Source organism: Pleurodeles waltl, chromosome 8 (assembly GCF_031143425.1).
Source record: "Pleurodeles waltl isolate 20211129_DDA chromosome 8, aPleWal1.hap1.20221129, whole genome shotgun sequence".
NCBI lineage: Eukaryota > Metazoa > Chordata > Amphibia > Caudata > Salamandridae > Pleurodeles > Pleurodeles waltl.
In genome coordinates, this window is record NC_090447.1 from 1,264,922,224 (window position 1) to 1,264,947,524 (window position 25,301).

The 25,301-nt window shown below is 43.0% G+C and overlaps 1 protein-coding gene across 2 annotated transcripts in view; it reads left to right on the forward strand.

The window, feature by feature from the left end:
* Positions 1–25,301, forward strand: part of SLC7A1 (solute carrier family 7 member 1) — a 393,527-nt gene that overhangs the window by 251,096 nt on the left and 117,130 nt on the right. For both annotated transcript variants that reach the window (XM_069202197.1, XM_069202198.1), the window contains 2 exons: positions 18,361–18,488; positions 19,748–19,970. In XM_069202197.1, the coding sequence (XP_069058298.1) occupies positions 18,361–18,488; positions 19,748–19,970 (351 nt within the window). The remainder of the gene's footprint in view (positions 1–18,360; positions 18,489–19,747; positions 19,971–25,301) is intronic.

Consider the following 25,301-nt stretch of genomic DNA (forward strand, 5'->3'; position numbering starts at 1 on the left):
CTTCCAAATGTAAGGCAGTGTGTAAAAAAAAGCCGTCTATTTGAGAAATGCCCTGTAATTCACATGCTAGTATGGGCACCCCGGAATTCAGAGATGTGCAAATAACCACTGCTTCTCAACACCTTATCTTGTGGCCATTTTGGAAATACAAAGGTTTTCTTGATACCTATTTTTCACTTTTTATATTTCAGCAAATGAATTGCTGTATACCCGGTATAGAATAAAAACCCATTGTAAGGTGCAGCTTATTTATTGGCTCTGGGTACCTAGAGTTCTTGATGAACCTACAAGCCCTATATATCCCCGCAACCAGAAGAGTCCAGTTGACGTAACGGTATATGGCTTTCAAAAATCTGACATCACAGAAAAAAGTTAGAGTAAAACGTGGAGAAAAATTGCTGGTTTTTTTCACCTCAATTTCAATATGTTTTTTTATTTCAGCTATTATTTTCTGTTGGAAACACTTGTAGGATCTACACAAATGACCCCTTGCTGAATTCAGAATTTTGTCCACTTTTCAGAAATGTTTAGCCTTCTGGGATCCAGCATTGGTTTCTCACCCATTTTGGTCACTAACTGGAAGCTGAAAGCACAAAAAATAGTAAAAATGGGGTATGTCCCAGTAAAATGTCAAAATTGTATTGAAAAATTGGGTTTTCCAATTCAAGTCTGCCTGTTCCTGAAAGCTGGGAAGATGGTGATCTTGCCACCGCAAACCCTTTGTTGGTGCCATTTTCAGGGGAAAAACCACGAGCTGCCTTCTGCAGCCCTTTTTTCCAATTTTTTTTTTTAAAAAACACATTTTTCACTGTATTTTGGCTAATTTCTTGGTCTCCTTCAGGGGAACCCACAAAGTCTGGGTACTTCTAGAATCCCTAGGATGTTGGAAAAAAAGGATGCAAATTTGGCATGGGTAGCTTATGTAAACAAAACGTTATGAGGGCCTAAGCGCGAACTGCCCCAAATAGCCAAAAAAAGGCACGGCACAGGAGGGGGAAAAGGCCTGGCAGCGAAGGGGTTAACAGAAGCTCTTGGGCGAGCCATGGTACAAATTAAAAACAAGAAAGCAATCTAATCTATTGACCATCAGAACATCAGATATGGACAGACCAAAACCGAGTCTCCTGGAAGAACAGTAAACAATGCAATAACAGTAGGGGAATTAAGAAGGCATTAAAAGCCAACAGTAAAAAAAAAATGGCCCAGGCAAAATATGAACATTCTCAACCCCAAAATCTGGAAGCACTGTTTTTCAATAGTTTATTACAGTGTGGGTTCTTCCCTAAAGCAAGGTGTAGTGGACTTTGCTCCGAATTCTTTAAAAAAAAAAAAAAAAAAAGCCTGGGCGCATCTATAGGTTAACTATATACAAAGCAGTATAAGCCTTTTTCGGCAGCCAAAGAACACTGACGTTTCTAACTAATATTAGTTTATAGAGGAATTAAGATAGGTTTCCTACTATAGACCATATCCCTACTCAGGTTGAAGCATAGTGCATCTGTCTCGTTGTGAAAAGCCGTCTTGGAGACATTCTGAAAGCTTCCCTGGGAATGCAACCAACCCATTGCTTACCGTTGGCTTTGTGGTAGTGGGACAGGAAAGGTTTTTTTCCTAGCACAAAACAAAAATGAAGTGCCTGTAAGTGAACTGTGCAAATATTTTAGAATATATCCGAACTAGGAAAGCTCAAATTAGACTTTTTTGTAATTTTTAACAGTGCTGGAAACAAATATTTTAATACTATAAAAACAAATCGATAGACTAGGTGATGGCATTTCCAAACATTGTTTGTGTGCTGTATTTGATCTGTAAAACGTTTTCTGCAAGTGTTAGTGGTCATTTCTATTGAAAATGTGTTCTGTAATGGCAGTACACTAACCCATCATGCATACTCCATTCTATGCAACTCTGACACTTCATTCTATGACACTCCACTCTGCGCCCCCCTACTCTGACACTCCACTCTGCGCCCCCCTACACTGACACTCCACTCTGCGCCCCCCTACACTGACACTCCACTCTGCGCCCCCCTACACTGACACTCCACTCTGCGCCCCCCTACACTGACACTCCACTCTGCGCCCCCCTACACTGACACTCCACTCTGCGCCCCCCTACACTGACACTCCACTCTGCGCCCCCCTACACTGACACTCCACTCTGCGCCCCCCTACACTGACAATCCACTCTGCGCCCCCCCTACACTGACACTCCACTCTGCGCCCCCCTACACTGACACTCCACTCTGCGCCCCCCCTACACTGACACTCCACTCTGCGCCCCCCTACACTGACACTCCACTCTGCGCCCCCCCCTACACTGACACTCCACTCTGCGCCCCCCTACACTGACACTCCACTCTGCGCCCCCCCCTACACTGACACTCCACTCTGCGCCCCCCCCCTACACTGACACTCCACTCTGCGCCCCCCCCTACACTGACACTCCACTCTGCGCCCCCCCTACACTGACACTCCACTCTGCGCCCCCCCTACACTGACACTCCACTCTGCGCCCCCCCTACACTGACACTCCACTCTGCGCCCCCCCTACACTGACACTCCACTCTGCGCCCCCCCTACACTGACACTCCACTCTGCGCCCCCCCCTACACTGACACTCCACTCTGCGCCCCCCCCTACACTGACACTCCACTCTGCGCCCCCCCTACACTGACACTCCACTCTGCGCCCCCCCTACACTGACACTCCACTCTGCGCCCCCCCCTACACTGACACTCCACTCTGCGCCCCCCCCTACACTGACACTCCACTCTGCGCCCCCCCTACACTGACACTCCACTCTGCGCCCCCCTACACTGACACTCCACTCTGTTGCACTTTACTCCACTCTACGACAGTCCAGTCTATGCCCATTCATGCTACTCTAACACTCTGACAAGATTTCTTTCCAGCCAGCCAAGGCAGGAGGAGTCTGCCCAATCTACTAGAGAAAGATCTATGCCCTTCATTACTACTCTGGTCTCGACCCAGGCAGGCTTGAGCTGCACCATCCAACTAGAACTCCGTGAATGCAAAGGCCCTGGCTCCTTGGAAGCCCCCAGAATCCTTGAGCTTAAGGATTGTTTTAAAAAAAGAAGGAGAAAAAAAAAAAGGGCTTGGCATTATAGGTGATCAATTTCATTCCAGTAGACACTGGTAGCAGACTGCAGTGAGTGACCTGCACAGAGGCAAAACAAGTTATCCGTATAGATCAAACCTGGACTGTGGGATATCTGTTACGCATGCAGTAGCTGTTATGTTCTTGAACTACTCCACAAAGTATTGTTCGGGTGTATGGGTATGGTTCAACGATGCAAAGGCAACATTGTTCAGCAGTGTACATTGCTTTCTTGACCATTATATCTCCAATTATTTATAACTACTTTAATTTATAGAGTAAATTGGAGACTTAATTGGGGTGTAGACCGTTTTCAGTTTATTTTCGCCTTGTTTATGCAAATATTTGTGTAGCCACTGCAGCCTGCGGACTGTCGTTTAGTAACAGGAGCGTCGGGTAGGAGCCCAACGACTCTATTACCAAACAATAAGCTGCATCCACATAGAACAGTCAGCCTGTCAACCACCCTAGCATTCAAATCCAGACCGGATGTGAGGAAGCTCACGCACAGAAACATCAGGAAAGGGAAGAAAGAAAGACCTAAAGACATACTTGGGTAATCTCAATTTGGAAACACTGAATACAAGACTCACTCGCCAGTAGAGCCATCAGCTGTTTCAAGTGAAAGACATCTCATTTGTCTTCCTAGTGCATTCTGGTCGGTGTGGTCTTTTTAGCGAATTGGCAGGTCATCCAGTGAAGCAAAACTTGATAACTATTAATTTCTTCTAATATTTCATGTTCTTAGTGTAACAATTCTTTTAATCAAATCATTCATAAGTTTCGCTCTCCATAAGTAAGGTTCCCTGTTTTCCATTTATACTGATTTTTTTTTTGCTTTGTTTTGTTTACAGATAGACAGAAAAGCTTTTATTTTTCTGTCTGTATTTATTTTTAAGTATGGAAATAAGTTATCTTTTCAGAGCAATTCTAAATACCGTCATTCATGACGGTCAGGCCAATAGCTGAGCAGGTTGACAGGGATGTAGGTTATAAAATGAAGACTAATAATGATGCCTAAAGAGCAGTGTATTTATGCATAAGAATGATGCTAGAAGTTTCATATTTTCTAAAGTGTATTGATTTATCATTTATTTGTCTCAAAAGTGTACTTTTTTTTAAAAGTAAATATGGAACTATACTAGTTTCAGCTCAGTTTTTACACAGGACCTAAAATAAATGTGAATAAATACAGATACAATTAGCAAATAATAAATATGGATAACCAATGATGGAAATGTCAAAAATATAAATACCATAAAACTATGAGCCCTAACCATAAGCTCTTTGTTGGAGCACAGCTGGTACTGAGTGCTAAACGGGCTTTCGACATAAATTTTAAAGACCAGTGTCACCTTAACTTTTCATCAAACAGCATGTTCCTGCAGGGGTCAGCTCCCTCTGCTGCATAGCCATTGGCTGGGAGTCATTTTATGAAGAAAGCAGAAACCTTCATTTCGCTGCACTCAAAACGGGACTGGAACTCAGCTGTGGGCTTAAAGTAAAACACAACTCAGTATACTTGATTACATGTCACACTGAAGATAATACATAGAATTATCAATGGAATTATCGATGGGTATCAATTACGAGGATGTTTTTAACCGAGGGGTTCTCAGTGATGTTTAGGACAGCAGCAGTGAAGATTGAGTTGTCTGTCACTCAGAACCCCTAGGTGAAAAACATTCCTCCTAATTGTTGGCTACCTTTCTATAATGTTATATTGTATATACTTCTAATATCCTTTGACCTTTCCGAGCTGGTCTTTGTATAGGCCATAATCGACTAAGTACAAATAATGTTGGAAAGTTCTATTTCGTTAGGGTTTATGTAGCATTTTATATTTTGCATCTGTGGCTCGTACTGCAGTATAGGAAGTGCATTATTGTTGAGCATAAAGCCTTCCCATCGATGCTCAGTTTAGAGCCTCGGGAGTCATAAGTTCTGCTTTACTATGGCAAGGATTCATTAATACCCTTAAGGCATCCTCTTCTTCAAACCATAGACCTGGGATGTTGATCAGTTTAGTTCGGCTATGAAAAGTAGAGGTTATGGTTCCATTTTCTGAAACACCATTGTTTGTGATTAATAGATGTAACGTCATCTTGGTACTGCTACCAGGAGGCACCACTATATTTGTATGGTAAGTTTCGAAAAACACAGTTTGCTTCTATTTGATCAAAGTAGTGTGGTCTAGACATCTTCATTGCCCTATGAATATAAAACAAATTGTTTTTTACTTAATCAGATTATTTGTATTTAAAGGTATGATTAGCTGCCCTAGCCCTAACTGAAGTTAAATTCTATCAAATTCAGTATCCCTACCCCATAAACCCATTATTTTAATGAAATTTAAATGGATTTTCCCCATCCCTGGTAGGCTAATGCTAGGGCTAATAATACTGGGCAATATTTCTTATTTGTCACTCAGCCAGCAGCAATATTCAAAACAAACATTGTCATAGCGATGATGATGTCACGAATATGTCAAGCATAATAAAAGGACTGGCAGGCAACGTTCTGCATTGATTGTTGCTGTGAATCAGGCTACAGGTTGGCTGACCAATGTACTGGACTGGAGCAAAGGCAGACTTTCTACGGATGGACGACCTAGTCAAGAGAAGCTGAGAAGAGCCAATTGTGATTGAAAATAGAGATATGTAAAGTTAGAGGTGGGTGGGGACATGACATTCTAGTCTGTCATTAACATTTCCCACCTGCAACGTGTGAAGTCCGCATTTTACCTCATGGCGCAGCTGCATTAAATCAACCTTATTGTAATGCCAGCCTTAATACTTCTATTTAGTTACATTAAAATTAAAATGTAATCATTACGGTAATGAGGCAACTTAAACAATCCTAGCCTTTTTAAGTAGTTAACCAAACCTATGAATCATCTCCATTAAGTCTTATGACGTTGCCACCAAATTAGATACAATGCTTTTGAAATTTTCTAATGTGATGTAGTGGCATACGTAGTAGTAGTCTACCTTAAATAGTGACAGTGTTTTCAAGTATAAGGTAGTGCAGTTTCAGTTGTGATAGACTAGCATTGATCATTTTTCTGATCTCATCCAGAATATTTAATGGCTTCTAGCGTTGTCTTCACCAACTTGCATCTCTGCATAAGAGGGCACCGTTCTTCATATAGAGGGAGCACTAAACTTCAGGTACTGGAAGTCCACTGGGTCAAGTACATATGAGGTTTAACAGAGGGGGACCAACATACTTTCTCACTAACAGTCTATCATTTCTGACCGAGCTCGGTTTCCTGAAAATGTAAGACTTAAGCTATCGGGAGGCTCTGTGATTCTAATGGAGCATTCCCAGCCATTGCACTAAAAGCCAGTAGGTCTACTAGTGAACTGACAGAATGGTTAGAAGGACGTAATGTTAATTTTCGTAAGGATTCATTCTGATAAGGCTTCATTCTACGAGGTTCATTTTAAAGACTTCCTGTAGGAAGCGGGCTCTGTATATACTATCTCATAGTGAGAGATAGTGTGCACAGAGTCCAAAGGTTCCGCTTTGAGGTTGATAGTGGCAAAATTAGATAATACTAATGCTCTATTTTGTGGTAGTCTGGTCGAGCAGTAGGCTTATCAGCATTTAAGCATTTGTTGTACACACACAGGCAATAAATGGGAACACACACTCCGATTTAACTCCAGGCCAATAGGTTTTTATATAGAAAAGTATTATTTTCTTAATTTATTTTAGACCCACAAGATTCAGAATTCCAGTAAGTACATAAATTGTAAGGTACTTGACATAGGTAAATATAGGACTTTGAATGAAAACAGTAAGGTACACAGTTTTGGCAATAAGCTATTTTAAAAGTGGACACTGTGCAAAATTCAACAGTTCTTGGGGGAGGAAAGTACAAGTTAGTTTAGCAGGTAAGTAAAGCATAGGCAGCCCACCGTTGTGGGTTCGTTAACCCCAAACACCCAGCAACACAGGGCTGGTCAGGTGAGGAGGTCAAAGCAGGGCCCACTTCCTCCGGTGCTAGTCTGCTAGCAGGTAAGTACCTGCGTCCTCGGGGAGCAGACCAGAGGGGCTTTGTAGAGCACTGGGGGTGGTCCCAAACAGGCACACAAAATACACCCTCAGCAGCACAGGGGCGGCCAGGTGCAGTGTGCAAAGTAAGTGTTGTTTTTTGCGTTGAAATCAATGGAGGGACCTGGGGGTTACTCTGGTGATGCAGGCAGGGCATGGGGGCTTCTCGGGCCAGCCACCGACTGGGCAAAGGCCATATGCTGGTCACTCTTGCACTGGTAGTTGGTTCCTCTCGGGCCTGCGGGTGCAGGCCTTCTTCCAGGCGTCAGGTTCTTTGTTTCCGGGCAGTTGTGGTCAGGGGGACCCTCTGGATTCCCTCTGCAGGCGTCGCCGTGGGGGTGCAGGGAGGTCGTCTCATGGTGGACACGTCGTGTGAGTTGCCTGGGGGTCCTCGCTGCAGTGTTGGTTTCTCTGGACACGGGCAGTGTGTTGTGGACTCACGCTTCAGGAGCGAGGTGAGAGTCCCTTTAAAGATGATTTCTTCTTGTAGCTTTGGACTGAGCCGCTGTCCACAGGAGTTTCTTGGTCCTTTGGGTTGCAGGGCAGTCCTCTGAGTCGGCAGAGGTTGCTGGTCCCGCTGGATGCGTCGCGGTTGCAGGTTCTTTGAATCTGGAGACAGGCCGGTAGGGCTGGGGCCAGTGCAGTTGTCATCTCCTTCTCTGCGGGTTTTTCAGGTCAGCAGTCCTTGTTTAGGTCGTCAGGCAATCTCTTCCTGGGTTCAGGGTCGCCCTTAAAATACTCAATTTAGGGGTGTTTTGGGCTGGAGGGCAGTAGCCAATGGCTATAGGGTGGCTATACCCTCCTTGTGCCTCCTCCCTGTGGGGAGGGGGGGCACATCCCTAATCCTATTGGGGGAAATCCTCCAAAGCAAGATGGTGGATTTTCTAAGGCGGGGTCACCTCAGCTCAGGACACCTTAGGGGCTATTGTTTTTCTCATTATTTCCTCTGGACTTGCTGCCAAAAGTGGGGGCTGTGTCCGGGGGGGGGTCAGGGGGTGTGGGGGGTGCATCTCCACTAGCTGGACTGCCCTGGGGCGCTGTAACACCAGGCTTGAGTCTTTTGAGGCTCACCGCCAGGTGTTACAGTTCCTGCAGGGGGAGGTGTAAAGCACCTCCACCCAGTACAGGCTTTGTTCCTGGTCATCGAGTGCACAACGGCACTCACTCCATGTGGCCAGAAACCCGTCTGGATGTGGCAGGTTGGCAGAAACTGGTCAGCCTGGCACTAGTAGTTGGGCTGGTATACTGGGGGCATCTCTAAGATGCCCTCTGTGTGCATTTCTCAATAAATCCCACACTGGCGTCAGTGTGGGTTTATTACGCTGAGAAGTTTGATACCAAACTTCCCAGTATTCAGTGTAGCCAATATGGAACTGTGGAGTTCGTGTTAGACAAACTCCCAGACCATATACTCTTTATGGCTACCCTGCACTTACAATGTCTAAGAATTGGCTTAGACACTGTAGGGGCATAGTGCTCATGCAGCTATGCCCTCTCCTATAGTATAGTGCACCCTGTCTTAAGGCTGTAAGGTCTGCTAGAGGGGTGACTTACCTATGCCACAGGCAGTGGGTTGTAGGCATGGCACCGTGAGGGGAGTGCCATGTCGACTTAGTCTTTTTCTCCCCACCAGTTCACACAAGCTGTGAGGCAGTGTGCATGTGCTGAGGGAGGGGGTCCAAGGGTGGCATTGTACATGCTGCAGCCCTTAGAGACCTTCCCTGGCCACAGGGCCCTTGGTACCATGGGTACCATTTACAAGGGACTTATCTGTGGGCCAGAACTGTGCCAATTGTGGAGACAAAGGTACAGTTTAGGGAAAGAACACTTGTGCTGGGGCCTGGTTAGCAGGGTCCCAGCAAACTTTCAATCATAACTAGCATCAACAAAAGGCAAAAAGTTAGAGGGTAACCATGCCAATCGTAGCATTTCCCTACACGTCCTTTTCATCATTGTTTGAAATGCGGAGCCCACAACGCTGAGTTCAATTTTGTGGAAGCTGGCACGTAGGAATACACAATTTCTCAAGTTGTCCCAGCTGGTTAAGAATGTGGAGGATTATAGCAATTTTTGTATAACTGCAATGAGCAAATTGTGTCCTTTTATGTCTAGCCTGAGAAAGCAAAATATAAGAAAAGAACAATGCATTTTAAAAGTTTGTCAAGCTAGACTCTTATTTTACATGTCCGGCATGAGCAGTCTTGATCCTAGTATAAGGCAATCAGACCCCTCCCTAATTAGATAGTATCTTCAGTCTCCTCTTCCAGTAAGGAACAAGACCATTCCTCTTGAACTCCATGAACTGATCGTAATTAGCCAATATTTATGGGTTAAAGTTCCCCCTCCTGTACTTGAAAGGATATTGCAAGTCACCAAGGAGTTCTATGACCACATAGTGGAACGAGGCTGATATCCTTATCGTATCTGACATGGGTTACTTATACTACATAGTCACCCCTTTCCCACAAATCACTTAAATCCTTGGTACATAGCCCTTTCATATGAAGGAGCACATTTGCTAATATGAAGAATAAAAATAGATTCCCTATTGCAAAAGGAAACACATTATTACAAGTTTATTTAAAGAGGCACAGTAGAAACATTCAAAAATAACTTTGCTATAATTACCCAAGAAGTGAAAAAAATAAACGTTACCATAAATATCTCCTTTCTGCATGTCGCTGTAAGCTACAAAATCCAAGCAGAAGAAATGTCATGTTTAGTTTTTTGTTCTTTAAACTGCTGTCAGTCCTGTGACTTGACTAGCCTTGGCTGCTGGTTCTTGCAGCGGACATTGTAAAGTCAGAACTCAACTGATGTTTGTTTATAATTGGCGACTGGGTGCGTCACTGGTCACCAGTTAATGAAAAAATTAGACTGGTTTTAATACAGGGATTACAGAATTCCCATTTATTATGTATCTGTAACTTCCATTTGTGTGATTCCTGTGCACAGGTGTATACTATGAGAATAGAAGTACTGAATCTTTAGCATTACCTAAATATGTGTAATAATTATATACTCTGATCCTGTTTCACCTACACTTATATGGCATGGGAAATAAACATCTGGTCCATCTTTCCTACTGACCTGAACAGGAGTAGTAGGGCATACCACACGTTAAATAGTTAGCAGCAAATAATATGCACCCCTTTCTACCACAATACTTTTGGCAGCCCTGTCAGGAGTGAGAAGATTTAACAGAAGGCTAAGGCTTACATATAATACCAAGAGATAATGACATCTTCAATTAACCACAGTTGGAGGTCTGATTGCATAGGGAAAGTAGAAGCACAGAACTTGCCAGTCAGTTGGTATTGCAGGACTGTTGGTACTCTTTGAATGGGCATCTAAGGTGTTACAAGGTTGCACAGCTGAGGTGCTTGGGTCACTCCGTGAACTGGCTTTGGATGAAGATAAAATCCCAAATGTATGTAGTTGTATCTCCAGAACTATAGTTCATGGTACGATGATTCTGAAGCTAAAGGAATACCTGATGAGAGCTAGAAAGAAATTGAGAAACCCAGACTCGTGAATGGGTGATTCTGGCTCCAACAAAGTATGTTGACAGACATGGAGACTCACCCACATGTTAGTCCTTCAGGTCAGTCCACTCTTAACCCCTTAGGTGATTATGTGCTTACCTGCACAGTCATGGACTGCAGATTGGTATGTTACGGTTACCTTGTATTTTTGTACATTAGAAGTCATTACATCCCAGGAATTACATTTGGAGTTCTTACATCAAAGGTAAGTTTTCAGTCTCTTACTTTGCAGATCTTTACTTTGTCAATATGTTAGCTTTAAGTGTTATCTAAAAACAAAAACAAAAAAACTCAACATGCCGGACCCAGCACCACCAATCCCTCTTGCCTCGTCCCACTTCCCATTTCTCTTCCCTCTCATCTCCCTTCCCTCATCTACCCACCCTACCTTCCTTTTCCCTCTTCCCTTATTCTTCATCCCTTACACCACACTTCATTCCCACCTTCCTTTTTCCTTTCCCTCGCTCTGCTTTTCCTCCCACTCCTTCCTTCCCTTCCCAATCTCTCATAGTTCAAGTGCACTTAAATTACATAATCAGAGTTGCATGTAGGAATTTCCCTGACTGTTTTAGGTTTATCATCATGATACCTGATATGAAGTCAGATTGTAGTGGTTACAATGAGCTATACTTTCACTACATTTAAATAAACCTTGCAGTTTAGCATCATCAACAGATGTTTGCTGGTAACCCCACTTCTGACTAATTTGTCCCTCAGTGATTTACCTCTTCTCTATATTACTGGGATTTTGTTAATGCTATCCCCAGTGATCTAACCAGATTGCACTTTAGCAGTGTTTTTAAATTTGTGTTTATTTGTTGGTTTTTGTATTAATCTCATACATGACCCTTGGCTATTGGAGCACTGTAAAATATGCAAATCGTGACCATTACAAATCATGACACAAAGCATCAAGTTGCATAAAGGTCATTATAAAGGATGGACCTTGAAGGAAGGAAGGAAGGAAGACATCATATTCCCCAAACAGCCCCAACCATTACAGATGGTAAAGCATCAAGTTAGATAAGGGTATAACAAAAGAAGGACCCAGGAGGAGGCCAGCAGATTCTTCTCCCTCATGGTTTGTTTAACCTACTGCCCTTCATACAATAAAATAAGGTAGATAGGAGATTATGTACACTTCAAGCAGAGAAGGCTAGGGAGGAAAGCAGATTCATCACAAGGAGTGATTTCCCACTAACAACGTTCTTTCAAGCAGGGGCGATGCAACAATTCTCTTTAAGGCAATTGTGGAAGGGTTTGTGCATACCTCTGGAGGAAGATAGTCCTACATTCTGAGAGCATTTCCATTGAAGGAGTCTGAGTAGGATATAGCTTTCTTGAATCTTAGCGGTTCATGTCGGAGTGCCTCTGAGTGATGCAAGGTATGATTGCTTCCTGCTCTTGTCAGTTTTCGTGTCCCGGTACTTTGTAGTCCTAAAGTGAAGGTCTTTTGGTAATGCAAGCTATTTTGAAGATACATTGGGTTTTCATCAGCAGCCACTGCAACGAGGGAGTAATGTGATTGAAGCTAATTTCTTCTGAGACCGGTCTAGCTGCTGCATTGAGTGTGCCTTCATAGAAGCCAGGTAGGTTTTTGGGGTGGCAGTAAATCTAGTTCCCATAGTCAAGTGTAGATATGGCAAGCATGTGTACCACATGTTTGAGGTCATTAGTATCAATAAAACTTTTCACCTTCCTGGGGAATGAGGTTGTATGAGATGTTTCTGGCCATGGTGTTAATGAGGGCAATCATGTTCAGGTTATAGTCCGGTGTGATTCCAAGCAGTCTAGTGCAATCAATGATTTTAAGAGTCTAGATGAGTGCATCAAGGCAGATGATCCAGTATTTGATTGTCGCGGATTTGTATTGAAGAGCGATTAGGTGGAATTCTGTCTTTTGTGGATTGAGCTTTAAGTGATGGTGAGATAGCTAGGATTGAAAATTATTTCCCTCTTTTAGATTCTAGCCATATGGTCAGGGTTTCTCCTTGATGCTTGGTGGCTCACTCAGTGTATAGAATATTTGAAGAAAAGATTCTGACCCTTATTTTCAGTGAGAATTTGGTTGATTCAAATCAGACTTTCTGGAAAGCATACAGACCAGTTCTAAAGGTTGAGCAATGGCTTTCGTGAAAAATGCCAAAAGAAACTGACCATTGGCAACAGTTGACTTGAAGCCTCTGATACTGAATCTGTAGAAATGGTGTCTTGCTTTTGGTGTTGCAGATACTGTGACATTGACCAGACTGTGATGCCTGACATGGGTAGCTTTGGACTAGGTGAGAATGATATGGATTGCATTCTAGCTGCATATTTGCAAACATGAGGACAAGACTGGAAAGCTTCTGCACTGGCTAAGCCTCAGAGATGAGGCAGTCAGGCATGTGTACCCCTGAAGAAACATTTGTAAACAGGCACTATAGAAAAAACAGCCTTTGCTAACTTACCATATGCTTCATGCACCCAAATATTGGACTCCTGAGCTTACCCAAGATGATTTTTGTGGCATCTCCTGATGTAAGCTTCCCCCAAGACCCAAGGGGCTCAATCAAGTATAAAATCTCTATGGAAAAGCTTGGTACTGCTCTCAATCAATTTCTGTCAGGAAACTCTTCGAGATGGAATGGGTTCCGACTGTAAACATTCAAAAAGGCTTTCTAATGTTTCTTTCGTCTAAATTCTTGAAACGTTGAGAGCGTTGGTCGATATTGAAGTGATGCCTCCCAGTTTGCATGAAAAGATCATAATTGTAGTCCCCTAATCAGATCTGCCAGCTGATCTGTGCACCTCATAGATGTCTCTTTATGTGATAGATGTTGAAGCAAAAATTGTCAAACTTTTGAACAACTGATTTTTTTTCTTTAGTTATTCAATCACAACACCACTCGGACCAGAGCAGCTTGATGCCTAAACAATGTATTAATCAAAATATGTGCAGGATCCAGATTCCCCTGGATTTGTTCTGTATTTGTCCTATAGTATAGAAGAACTTCTGACTGAAGTCTGTGTGGATATTGTGAAAGCTGAGCTACGCTGGAATATAGTTATTTCTTTGATCATCTTACATAGAAGTCTGTCCTGGCTTCCTATAATGTGTAAAGCTGCTTTATGCTCAGTCTATGGTAGTATTTAAATTGGAAGTTCCCCATTGGAAGGGCAATTCTGAATGTATTTCCATGCTCTTCCCTTTTATTCACTTTGGTAGAGTGGCTTCTTACATATACCTACTTACAGGGCTTTCAGTGGACCCCTGAGCTGGAGGATGGGGTGTTCCTGTTTTCTGCTGATCTACTTTAAGATCAGATTTAGAAAATGATTTGCCCCTTTCCATGCAGACACTAAATGGCCTTGCGGAATTCTCGAGGTTCTGGGTAACTGTCAAAAGGTTGTTCTGTTCCAGTCCAGAATAAGATCTATGCCTTCAATTCAGCTTCATAGAACAGGATTGAACATGACAAATGCAAGGTTTTGATCGTACTGAACAACTAAGTGAAATGCTGGCTGTGGCATATGGCATGCAATTGGATTTGCATTAGGCAAAAATGCACGAGTGGTCAGAATCTCCCAGTCCATGCTATCCGTAGAGTCACAGTTATCAAAATGGCTGGCCCTCCCATGGCTTCTTCACCACATTCAGCATTACCTGCACAATCTTCCCTGGGATATGACTTGCAGCACTAATTTATTTTGTTGCAAACATGAGCACCAAGAGTATGCAAATCTACGTTTCCTGCTGTCCTGGGCATGGTGGATTTGCCGTTGTTTTATCAGGCTTCCCACTTGGTAAATGATTGTTGGCAACCAGACTGCCGCCTCCATGAGCTGTCTGTTGTATACTCCTGGACTCCTCCCTCCTATAGATCTCCATTAAACCACAGTGTTCTGCATTTGGAGGGAAACTTTGAAACTCCAAATGAACACTGATAGTCCAGTAAGCTAAGTGGCGAAATCTCACTGTGGAAATGTGGGGTAGACAAGTGGCACTGCCTAGAGGATTTAGCAATGTAATGCAGCAGCGTATTGTGTGACTTAGTGCGGACTTGCAATTAGAATTTCAATACCCTCTTCCTTTATCTTATGGACTTAGATGGTCTCCTTGATTTTAACCCCATGGGGCTAAACTAACAAAAGAAATAGGTTTCTCTGTTGGAATATTTCCTAGCTCTTCAAAACATTGGGGGTGGCATGGGTGATCGATGTCAGACCTCTGTTAGAAGAAGAGGGATTGCATCAAGAGAGTTCCACACCTCTAGTGTGGTGAAAATACTATTGAAAGTGAAACAAGACAAACGTGAAAGTTTGAGACTCTTATCCTGAGAAATGAACAAATTAAAAGGCATGAGAGAGAGAGAGTACGGGATGTGGTATTTAACAAAATATCTACTTGTCGATGGAACAGGTTACTTCGTAAATCTACTTGTCCCTTTGGTGCCATGTAGTGCGGCAACAAATTATGCCAGCAATCTCATTATACAAGAACTCTGATAGTAGCCTCAGATCTGGGTTTAATCCATTGTTCTTCTGCTCACCATGCCACCCAAAAACTGATTTGCATATGGCTGGGTCCAAACTGCGGTGAGCAAAAGAACAATCAATTAAACCTAGATCTGTGACTGGGGGCGAGTGTTTGAAATGTTTCCACGTTCTGTCCATCATCCTTATCCAGTCGCCCCAAGTGGGAACAGTATGCCCAGACGTTGGTCCCATGCTCACTGTACCAAATTTTCAAGCTAACCTGGCTGATGAAGGGTGATACGCTGAAACCGGTCCCAGGATGCTTGTTTCTCATCCAGGGAGGACCTGGCCTGGCAGTTTGGACTGGACTGTCCCCATGGGGAGCAGGCTCAGGACTGATAGTGAATATGGCTGGGTCCAAACTGGTGTGGCATGGTGAGCAAAAGTTGAATTGATACTAGATCTATGACTGGGGGTGAGTGTTTGAAAAGTTTCATCACTCTTTTCATCATCCTTTTGTGTTGATAAACACAAGTTTTCACAGCATTACCGTGTGAACACAAATATTACCTCACTGCAAACCATTCCTTTCCCTGCTCTGTAATGTGGTACTGTAAATTGGTAGGCAAAGCGTTTGTCCTGCAAGGTGGACCTACATGTCTAAAGGACAAAATAAACCTGAAAACATGCTGTTATTGACCCTAAACCATATGTTCTGGGCATTGGGCTATAGGAATGCCACACCCCTGAAGTAAGAGACAAAATGTGAATAAGAGAAAGAATGAATAGCAATAGGGTGTGACTTTAGTGGCAGCAGGGGACCCTGTATACTGACAGCAGCAAGACTGTAACATATAATTTAAAAAAAAATAGAACGCTTAGTTCCCGGTAATATGTGCCCTTGTACATCTTTTTTGCTAACAGAAGTATAGGTTCCCTACCTTCAATAATGCAATTTTTGATGGATAATTTGAACGCAGAGTGGACGTTCAGGAATAATTAAGGTTCCAAATGTACCACAGTAATTGTTCCCAACCTAGCCTTCATGCTTGACATCTGGACGGTACAGGATAGAAAGTAAATTAACTGATAGAGTGCGGGGATAGCGCCTACGAATTCTCTTTTGGAGGATGACAGAGTTGTGATGTGGAGGCTGATGGCACCATCTGCCGGCCCACAGGAGCTGTTGCAAGAGTTTCAAGATCCACTCTAGCACCTAGGCTAGGCAAATAAGGCAAATAAGTAACTTGTTTTCTCGATATTGAAACTTTTTTGTTGACCAGTAGACTGTGGCCCAGAAAAGGTTTTAGTCAGTTGGCATTTGGGTTATTTACGTTCCTTAGATGCGAGACTTGTGAACTCAAAGAAAGTCCAATATCGGCAGAATATTTTAAATCTAACTCCGTATGCAATAAACTCCATCTCATGTGCCCAGGGACCAGACGGTTATAAATTATTCTTTAGATACTGCCATTAATTTGTGAATGCCAAGGCAGCCAAGCCAGTCACCTGTAAACAAATACAGTTAATGGAAAGATACTTTTTGTTTTATGGATTAATTACTCATTGCAAGGTGTACCGGTACCCGTGCTGGCCTATTTCTGCTGGTCGCATAAAACTCGCATCTTAACTTACGGTAACCTTCACTTTTGCCTCCCTAGTACGAGATGCTGTTTTAATGTACAAGGAGGTGCTTGCGCAGAAATGTTACCTTTACTATGATCATTTACACCGGCTTACATACACAGTGCATGTTTTATGTAGCATGTCTTTACATTGACCCACCTTACAACGCATTTAGATGATCCGTAGTAAAGGTAATCTAACATACTTACCACGATTTGTTTCACATGATTACTATTTGATGTGGAAAACAGAATACTGTTTATAGATTCCTTATTGAGTTTTTAGGGTTCAGGTTATTAACCCTTACGGCCAATGGATGGCAGTTTCGTGTTAAAATATTGTCTGCACAACAGATAGCATGAAATTCACGTTAAGACTGTCAAGAGTAGAATCCTAAATCTTAATGGTAAGTATTGGAACATTTAGAAAGTAAATAAAAACATAAGTATTCATTTTGTTAAGTAATTTCAGTGAGCTGATGAAGGGTTCGCAAGGCACAGAATTTTTAACAATAAATTTATAGACCTGTACAAGGCATTTTAAAGTTATAATTTAAAATAAGTTTAATAACAGTACCTTGCGTTGTACATGTCTCCAATGTAAAGCCAGGTTGTTAAGAAATGCGTTGGTTTTTATATGATGACTGTTATCGTCACCCTTTGTCAGGAGAAGTGTTCACTACATCCGCTTTGTGTATTACTACTTAGGAAAGGTGTTGCCTTCACCATTTCGAAGCATCACTTCTTAGGAGAAGTGTTTCCTTGCCCGCTCAAGAGAAGTGTTCATTCACTCCACCTTTGCTTGCAGTAATATTCAGTTCACCTTTTTTATGGGTTACCTGACCCTCCCTAAGGAAACTTCTTTGCTTCACCCTGTCTGTAGAAAGGTGTTAACATCAATTTCGACAGATTTACCCATCCCTCAAGAGAGCTGTTCACGTCAGCCTCTCTGAAGAGTTCTTAGCGTCACACTTTTCAAGGATCACTTCACTCTGCATTGTTGAACTAGTGCAATTATTGTAGCTGAACTGTTTATATTTTAAATACATCATTTATAAAGCGTATTTATTTTAGTTGTCAATAAAACTTTTTCTCACGTATTAACCGTGCAAACATTTATTGTTGTCATTTTCCACTTATTTTTCAGTGTAGTCTGTTGGCAGTATTACTTGTTGCTTTTAGGAACACGTTCTTTCCCATCCCTACAGAGCTCCAGTGGTCTTCCTCAATGAAGAAGAGACCACTTCCCCTCTCTTTTACACCATATCGCTAAATGGTGGGGTAGGGAGGACCCCCGCTCTAGAAGTCTACCTGTAAAGGCTACATTGTCTGCTATTAAGGCCTTCATTATAAGTGATGCGGCAAAATCACATCAATATTTCTGCACCCAAAATTAATGCTGATGTGGGAATGCTTTAATTCTGGGGTGCGGAATTTCGGAAGTTTGCCATATTTCAGTAACGAAATTGTAAATCTGAAAATGAATTTATATTACAATGTTGTCCATTGAGTTGTAAGCGCTGTATAAATGTTTGTTGGTCTTTTTTTTTTAGTCACACTGCGAAAGAAGATTGGAGTTATGGGACCGGCGGATTTATGCCCTTTGGTTTCACTGGTGTTCTGTCTGGTGCAGCAACATGTTTCTATGCATTCGTTGGCTTTGACTGTATTGCAACTACCGGTAAGGACAGTAGACCAGTGGCGCTCAAAGCACCAGTTGGGAAACCCCCTTTAAGCCTCTCGGTGTAAAATCTGAAGGTTCATGCAAGTATATTTATATTGTTTGGTGTAAATTTTATGCCCATTTCTATCCAGAGTATCCTCTGAAAAAGAAGCTTCAAATCAGTTGTTGAATAGGGAACAGAATTTCGATTGCTATATTGCTTAAAATGGATAACATTACCTCACTAAATTCAGATATTTCAAAAAGTCAAGTGTCCATGAAAACCTATAATTTACCTGCTCTCTTGTGACTTCCTATAAGTATGGATTTATTCTGGGCCCTGTACATCCGGAGGATACCAAGGCCTCATTCAGGGTTTGAAAAATTACACTAAATGCAAATCTGGCTTTTAGTGCCATATTGTAGTGTGAAATATGCAGGACTCATTTCACACAACAAAATAATGCAAAAAACACAACTGCTGTAAAAAGCTGCAAGTGTGGTTATTTGCATTGTTCAGTGCTCCTACAGTAGGATTTATTTTTTTACCTAAATGGCCTTATACTATGAGGCATACTGGGGTAATTTCAGAAACTTCATGTAACTAGCCTAAGTTGAAATGCTGGGAATGACAGAAGCCTACACCGGTGTAACGTAAATTTCGCCAGAGACTAGTTTAAACAATAAGATAGCTGTATTGGAGGAATCGGGTAGTGTCTGCCTTTTAATCTGCGCACTATACATGTTGGATTTCTTTCTTCACCTCTATGCAATATAGACATTTGTTATAGATTTGTTATGTTATGCAGATTTGTATCCTGGTGCTGAGCAGGTGTGATCCGAGCCAAACCTAGGACCTAGTGGCACTAATCGAGCAGCCAAGTCTTCAGCTTCTTGCTAAATTTAAGAAATGGAGAGGAGGCGCTTACATGTAGGGTCACATCGTTCCACACTTTAAAGCAATGTAGGAGAAGTCTTAACCGCTGGATCTGGTTTTCCACATGCATGGGATTTGTGCAAGTAGGAGTCCAGGCGGGCAGAGGTGTCTGGAAGGTTTTTGAAATCAGGTGTGTTTGCAGAGGTATGCTGGCCCAATGTTAAGTTGTACACCGAAAGTGTAGGTGAGAAGTTTGAATTGTGCTCGTTTATAAATGGGGAGCCCCTGGAACGACTTCTGGTGTGGTATGTGTAAATTGCCTTGTTTAATTGAGAGGAGCGTGGTATTTTTCTGAGAGATATTTACTCCTATTAATTTACCTACTGTTTTTATCTTTCAGGAGAGGAGGTAAAAAACCCTCAGAAAGCAATCCCCATTGGAATTGTGGCATCACTGCTGATCTGCTTTGTTGCTTATTTTGGAGTGTCGGCTGCCCTCACACTCATGATGCCCTACTATTTACTCGACAAGAATAGCCCCTTGCCTGTGGCATTCATGTATGTGGGATGGGATGGTGCGAAATATGCTGTGGCTGTTGGCTCTCTCTGCGCCCTTTCTACTAGGTAGGCTCTTAAAATTGATGTTGAATTTATTTATTAGAGTTTTCCCTGCACATTCAGGCTGATCTACATAAAAGCGCCACCTTGACAAAGCTAAAGAGGCCATCAAAGAAATATTGTATAGTATTGGTGTTTCTTTCCTTAGTTATCATCTATCAGCTTCAATTGTCATAGAGATTGTACTCCTGATCATCCCGGTAAAACATTATGCTGTTTCTAAATGGTTGTCAGAAAGCTCCACTGTTTTGGAACCGTGGCAGGTCCCCCCAAAAAGGATACTTCTAAATCAGTTCACATTAATCATGTGCTCCTCATAAAGTGGACATGATGCGCAGATTTCTACTGAATAATAGCCACATATGTTGTAAGTTCCACACACAATCTGCATTAATAAAGCACTCTTCATTTTCCTAAGCTTAAGCATATTGTGCACATCATCGTTCAATATTGTGCTACCTGGAACAGTTAAATAATAGTGCATGTTCTATGCACCCCAAAGTGTGGTGCTCTACATCTAAAAGCCCATCACGTTTCTGTCAGTGTAATTGTGTAATACTAAAGTGCCTCTTTGCAAAAGTCTATGAATAGTTTTTCTTTGAACACAAGTGTCTACAGTCTGCTTTATTCACCTGGAGTCATCCCTTTTCACCCATTCTCACTTTATGGAATTCAGGACTTTGGAGATCGTGTTCCTAACATACAGTGCATTCATCTCATTCACTTAAAAAAAATATTTTTAAAACTAAATGGCATTAGAATTAACTTTTTCTACTTGCATGTGGGTCAGAGGAGGAGAGCCTGGGCCAGCTCTAGATTGGTGCAACTAGTGCAGCCTCCCATGACACTGTCCACAGGGGCTGAGGAGGGGGGCTCTGTGTTTAGAAATAACAGGTTTAAAAAAAGACCTGCTGCAGAGTTCCTTGTGTCTAGCAGTTTTCAGGCAACAGTAAAAATGTAAAGATAACTTTAGTTATTGTTGTTCCTGCTGGAGAGTGATCATTTGTCTAGTTGCAGTTTCCCCACATAAAGTAGCACAAAGTGTTTATACCTGTTGCAAAGAACTTGTACCTTGCAGATCACTGAACTGCATGTTTGGCTGTAGATGCACAGGTTCTGTATACTTCTGCCATCTAGTGTTTGGTCCGGAAGGTTGCAAGTTGTTTTTCTTTGAAAAGTCTTTTGCGTCATGAGGTGTAGCCGCGACTCAATGTTTGTAATGCGCATGGGCATCAACTTTATTGTTAGATGGTTTTCTTCCACCGTCTGGTTCAGTCGTGTTTCACCAAGCTCTGGGTTGAAACCATTTTTTGCACTCTTTCCATTGGGCTCCACCCCTTATTGTCGGTATTGTTATCGAAAGTGTTCACTGCCATCCCTTCTGTTTCATAACCTAGAAAGCATCACTTGTCGGATTGATGTGCTCCGTCAGGGGCCCTCTGGGCCTCACCCTTTGGGTCGCCTTTTTCTTAACTTCATCGATCTCTTGAATGAGCTTCTAATGGAATGGATCCCCTTCATTTTTTGTAGAAGGTGCCACACAAAGTTCTGTGGAACGACCGACACCAGGCCTGCAATTTCTGCCTGTCACCCGACCACAGAGAGGAACACTATGAGGTTTGCCAGTCTTTTAGATCGAACAAAACTCTATGGGACCAAAGAGCATGCCATAGAGAAATGCAGACAAAGGAGGTCGAGTATTCAACAGACATCTTCCAACACTGAAGCTGAGCCGGAAGATGAGAAAAAAACTTGAAGAGGCCTTTGCGGCTGAAGAGGTGATCTTTTCGATCAAGGACTCTTAAGTCGGAGGTAGAAGTAGATATCAAGATGCAAGATCTCCCTCCGACGCAATGTACTGTAAGTACAAAAGTCCCTGTCCTGCCCAAGAAACCTCCAACCTTCACCAAAGCAAAGGCTACCAGGCCACCACTGCTGACAGGCCATGGATTTGGATGCCTCGCCCTCGGGCTCGGCACCAAAACACACGCGTAAGCCAACCATCTGGATGCCAAGTCGACCAGCTCCATCTTCGGCACCGACAACCTCAGGCTCATACTCTACACGACCGCTTCGGCACCAAAAACCCCACCTCAAGCCGTCTCTGCATCAACCCTTTTGGTTCCGAAACACAAGAGTGCATCAGCATCAAAGAAACCAAAATTAAAACCATCTTCAGAACCAAGTACCTCATAATAACCTATCCTCCATAAAATGAAAGAACAAGTTGATGCTAAACAGAAACTGCTCAACATGCAGCCTCAGACTGGCTATATTTTGATGTGACAACTCTCCTTTGCGGAGGCCATCTATGTAGCTGTGCCTGCTGCTGCTGCTGCAAAAAAAAAAAAGCTGATAGACTCTGCCATGGTACATCCTCCTTTGCCTACTTCTCCACCATTAATAACACCACCTCTGCCACCCTCACCCTCTCAATCACAGGGTGACCCACTTGACATCACCCCTCAGGGATCTTTGCAGTCCTTCATGGGTGATCCGGGCACAAGAGATATGACACCTTTGATTTGTCTGAGTACACAGGTCCTTGTTTAGTCTGATGTTGATCCTCAGCCAGACATTGACCCAGACATTTACCCTGCTAGGCTGTCTCCTCCGGATGATACCACAAGTGCTTATTGCTACGGCAGCCACTTACCACCAGGTACCCCTAGATAAGGAACCCATTGAGGATGATTTCTTGTTTGAAATCCTCTCCACTTATCACATTGCAACAGAGTACCTCCCAATGATCAAAGGAATGATGAGGCACGCTGACATTTTTGTAGAGTTCCGGCTAGGGCATGAATCATTACGCCACTGGTGGAGAAAAAATATAAATCCTTATCCTCCGATCCCATTTTTAGCAGAGGCAAAATTCTGCCTGATTCCTTAGTGGTCTCTAATGCTCGTAAAAAAGTGAACTCCCAAGCCGCCAGTGACACTCCACCTCCTAACAGGAGAACAAGCTCATATGTGCCTCTAGTAAATGTGTCATCGCCCAAGCTGCCAACCACTAGGGTATAGCAAACACTCTGGGACTGTTAGCCAGATATGACCACGCCCACTGAGACAAGATGGAGGAACTCCAATACTTCCCACAGAAGAATAGGAAAAGAGGCCAGGAGATTGTTACCGATGGACAACTTAGATCCAAGAACTTCATCAGGGGTGCGCTAGATTCTGCAGGCACAGCTGTCAGATTTCAAAACTACCATTTTGTTACACCGCCATGCTTTGTTACGCATATCCTGTTTTAAACCAGAAGTGCAACAGACCACACTGAATGTTCCCTTTGACAAAGAGCACCTCTTTAACCTGCAGTTTGATCAGGCACTAGAAAAAATGAAAGCAGATGCAGATGTGGGTAAGTCCGTGGGTCCCTTGCAAACCCCTACTACTCTTGGGTCCTTTTGCCATCATTCATGCAAACAGTGCTTCATCCATAGACCCATCCTTGTCTAACCATAGAGGCCAAAGACAGCAGTCCTCTTCTAGAGGTTTGTACAGAGGCACATATTGGGAACATAAGACTGCACCTCCTCTGCCACAAAGCGGTGACTCCCTTTTCTTTTCCCCCAACTACTCAACACCTGTCGGGTACATTTACAATTCCTCCCCGCCTGTCAAAACATATCAGATCAGTGTGTGTTGGATATGATCCAACATGGTTACTGTCGTCTGGAGCTCATTTCCACACCTCCAAACATTCCCCCTCGTTCCCACAAACTCTTCACAGAACATCTGTCTGCTCAAACAGGAAGCTGAAGCTCTGCTACTCAAGGGATCCTTAGAACCCATCCGTACTCAACATCAAGGGGCAGCAGTATAGTCCCTGTACTTTCTGATACCCAAGTAGGACGAATCATTAAGGCAGACTCTAGATATGCGGTTGTTAAACCATTACATTCTGTCCGAGCACCATCACTTGGTTACCCTCAAGGATGTGATCCCACTTCAATAGGGCGATTTCATCTCAACATTAAACTTAAAGGGCGCCTATTTTCGCATTCGTGTACACCCAGCACATCACAAATATCTCAGATTTGTGGTAGCAGGCAACCACTACCAATTCAAAGTCCTCCCATTCAGAGGAACTACTGCACCACAGGGATTTACAAAATGTCTATTGGTAGTAGCAGCACACTTATGCAGACAAACATTCATGTTTTCCGTATCTAGACTGACTCATTGTAGCCAGCACTCTCCTATTTTGTCTGCATCACATCCAAACTACCATAGATTTGCTCCATCAACTAGGCTTCACCATTAATTTCCAAAAATCTCATCTTCAGCCTCTTCAAATCGAGTCCTACCTCAGAGCTGTTCAAAACATGCAGCTGGGATTAGTTTCTCCCAATGCAGCATGAATACAGAACTTTCAAACACAAATATCATGTTTTCTCCTCAGCCAGCAAGTTAGTCGGGTGTCATGAGACTACTAGGCATTATTGCCTCATGCATTGCCGTAGTTCCAGATGCCTGTCTTCACATACGTTCATTGCAGGAATGTATAGCACGTCAGTGGTCTCAGTCACAGGGTCATCTGTGGGATCTAGTGTTGGTATACAGCTGTACCCATTGCTATTTGCAGTAGTGGAACAAAGACAAACTTTTAAAGGGGCGGCCTTTCCTTGACCCTGTTCCTCAGACCATACTGACAAAACTCATCACACACGGTGGGGTGCTCACCTCCAGGATCTTACAGTCCAAGGTCTCTGGGATTCCAAACACAGCAATCTGCACATCAGCTACCTAGAACTTCCTGCTGTTCAGTTAGTGCTAAAGCGCTCCTACCTCACCTGGTCAACAAAGTTGTCCTGATCCGCATAGACAACATGACAGCCATGTATTATGTGCTGAACCAGGTGGTATTCACTCTTTACAGCTGCATCGCCTACCACAGACTATTTAGTGTTGGGTTATTAGTCATGATATCGTTCTACTAGCAGAATATCTCACTGGGGCACACAACAGTTTTGTTGACCTTACCAGGATGTGGCAACAAGTTTGAGTTCACCCACAAGTCCTCCTCCCTTACTTTCAGAAGTGGGGATTTGCAGACATAGACCTATTCACAGCAAACGAAAACACAAAATACCCAAACTTTGTGTCCAGGTTTACTTACCCTCAATCCAAAGTCAATGCTGTACGGATGAACTGGTCAGGGATATTTGCCCATGCTTTTCCACCTCTCCATTTCCAGTTTCTGGTATGGAAGCTCAGGCAAACGTCCCTCACACTGATACTAGTAGCTCCCATGTGGCACAATCAATTGTGGTTCACCACCCTCCTTAAACTGTCAGTAGTTCCTCACAAGTGGAAGCTTCCCCCTCAACC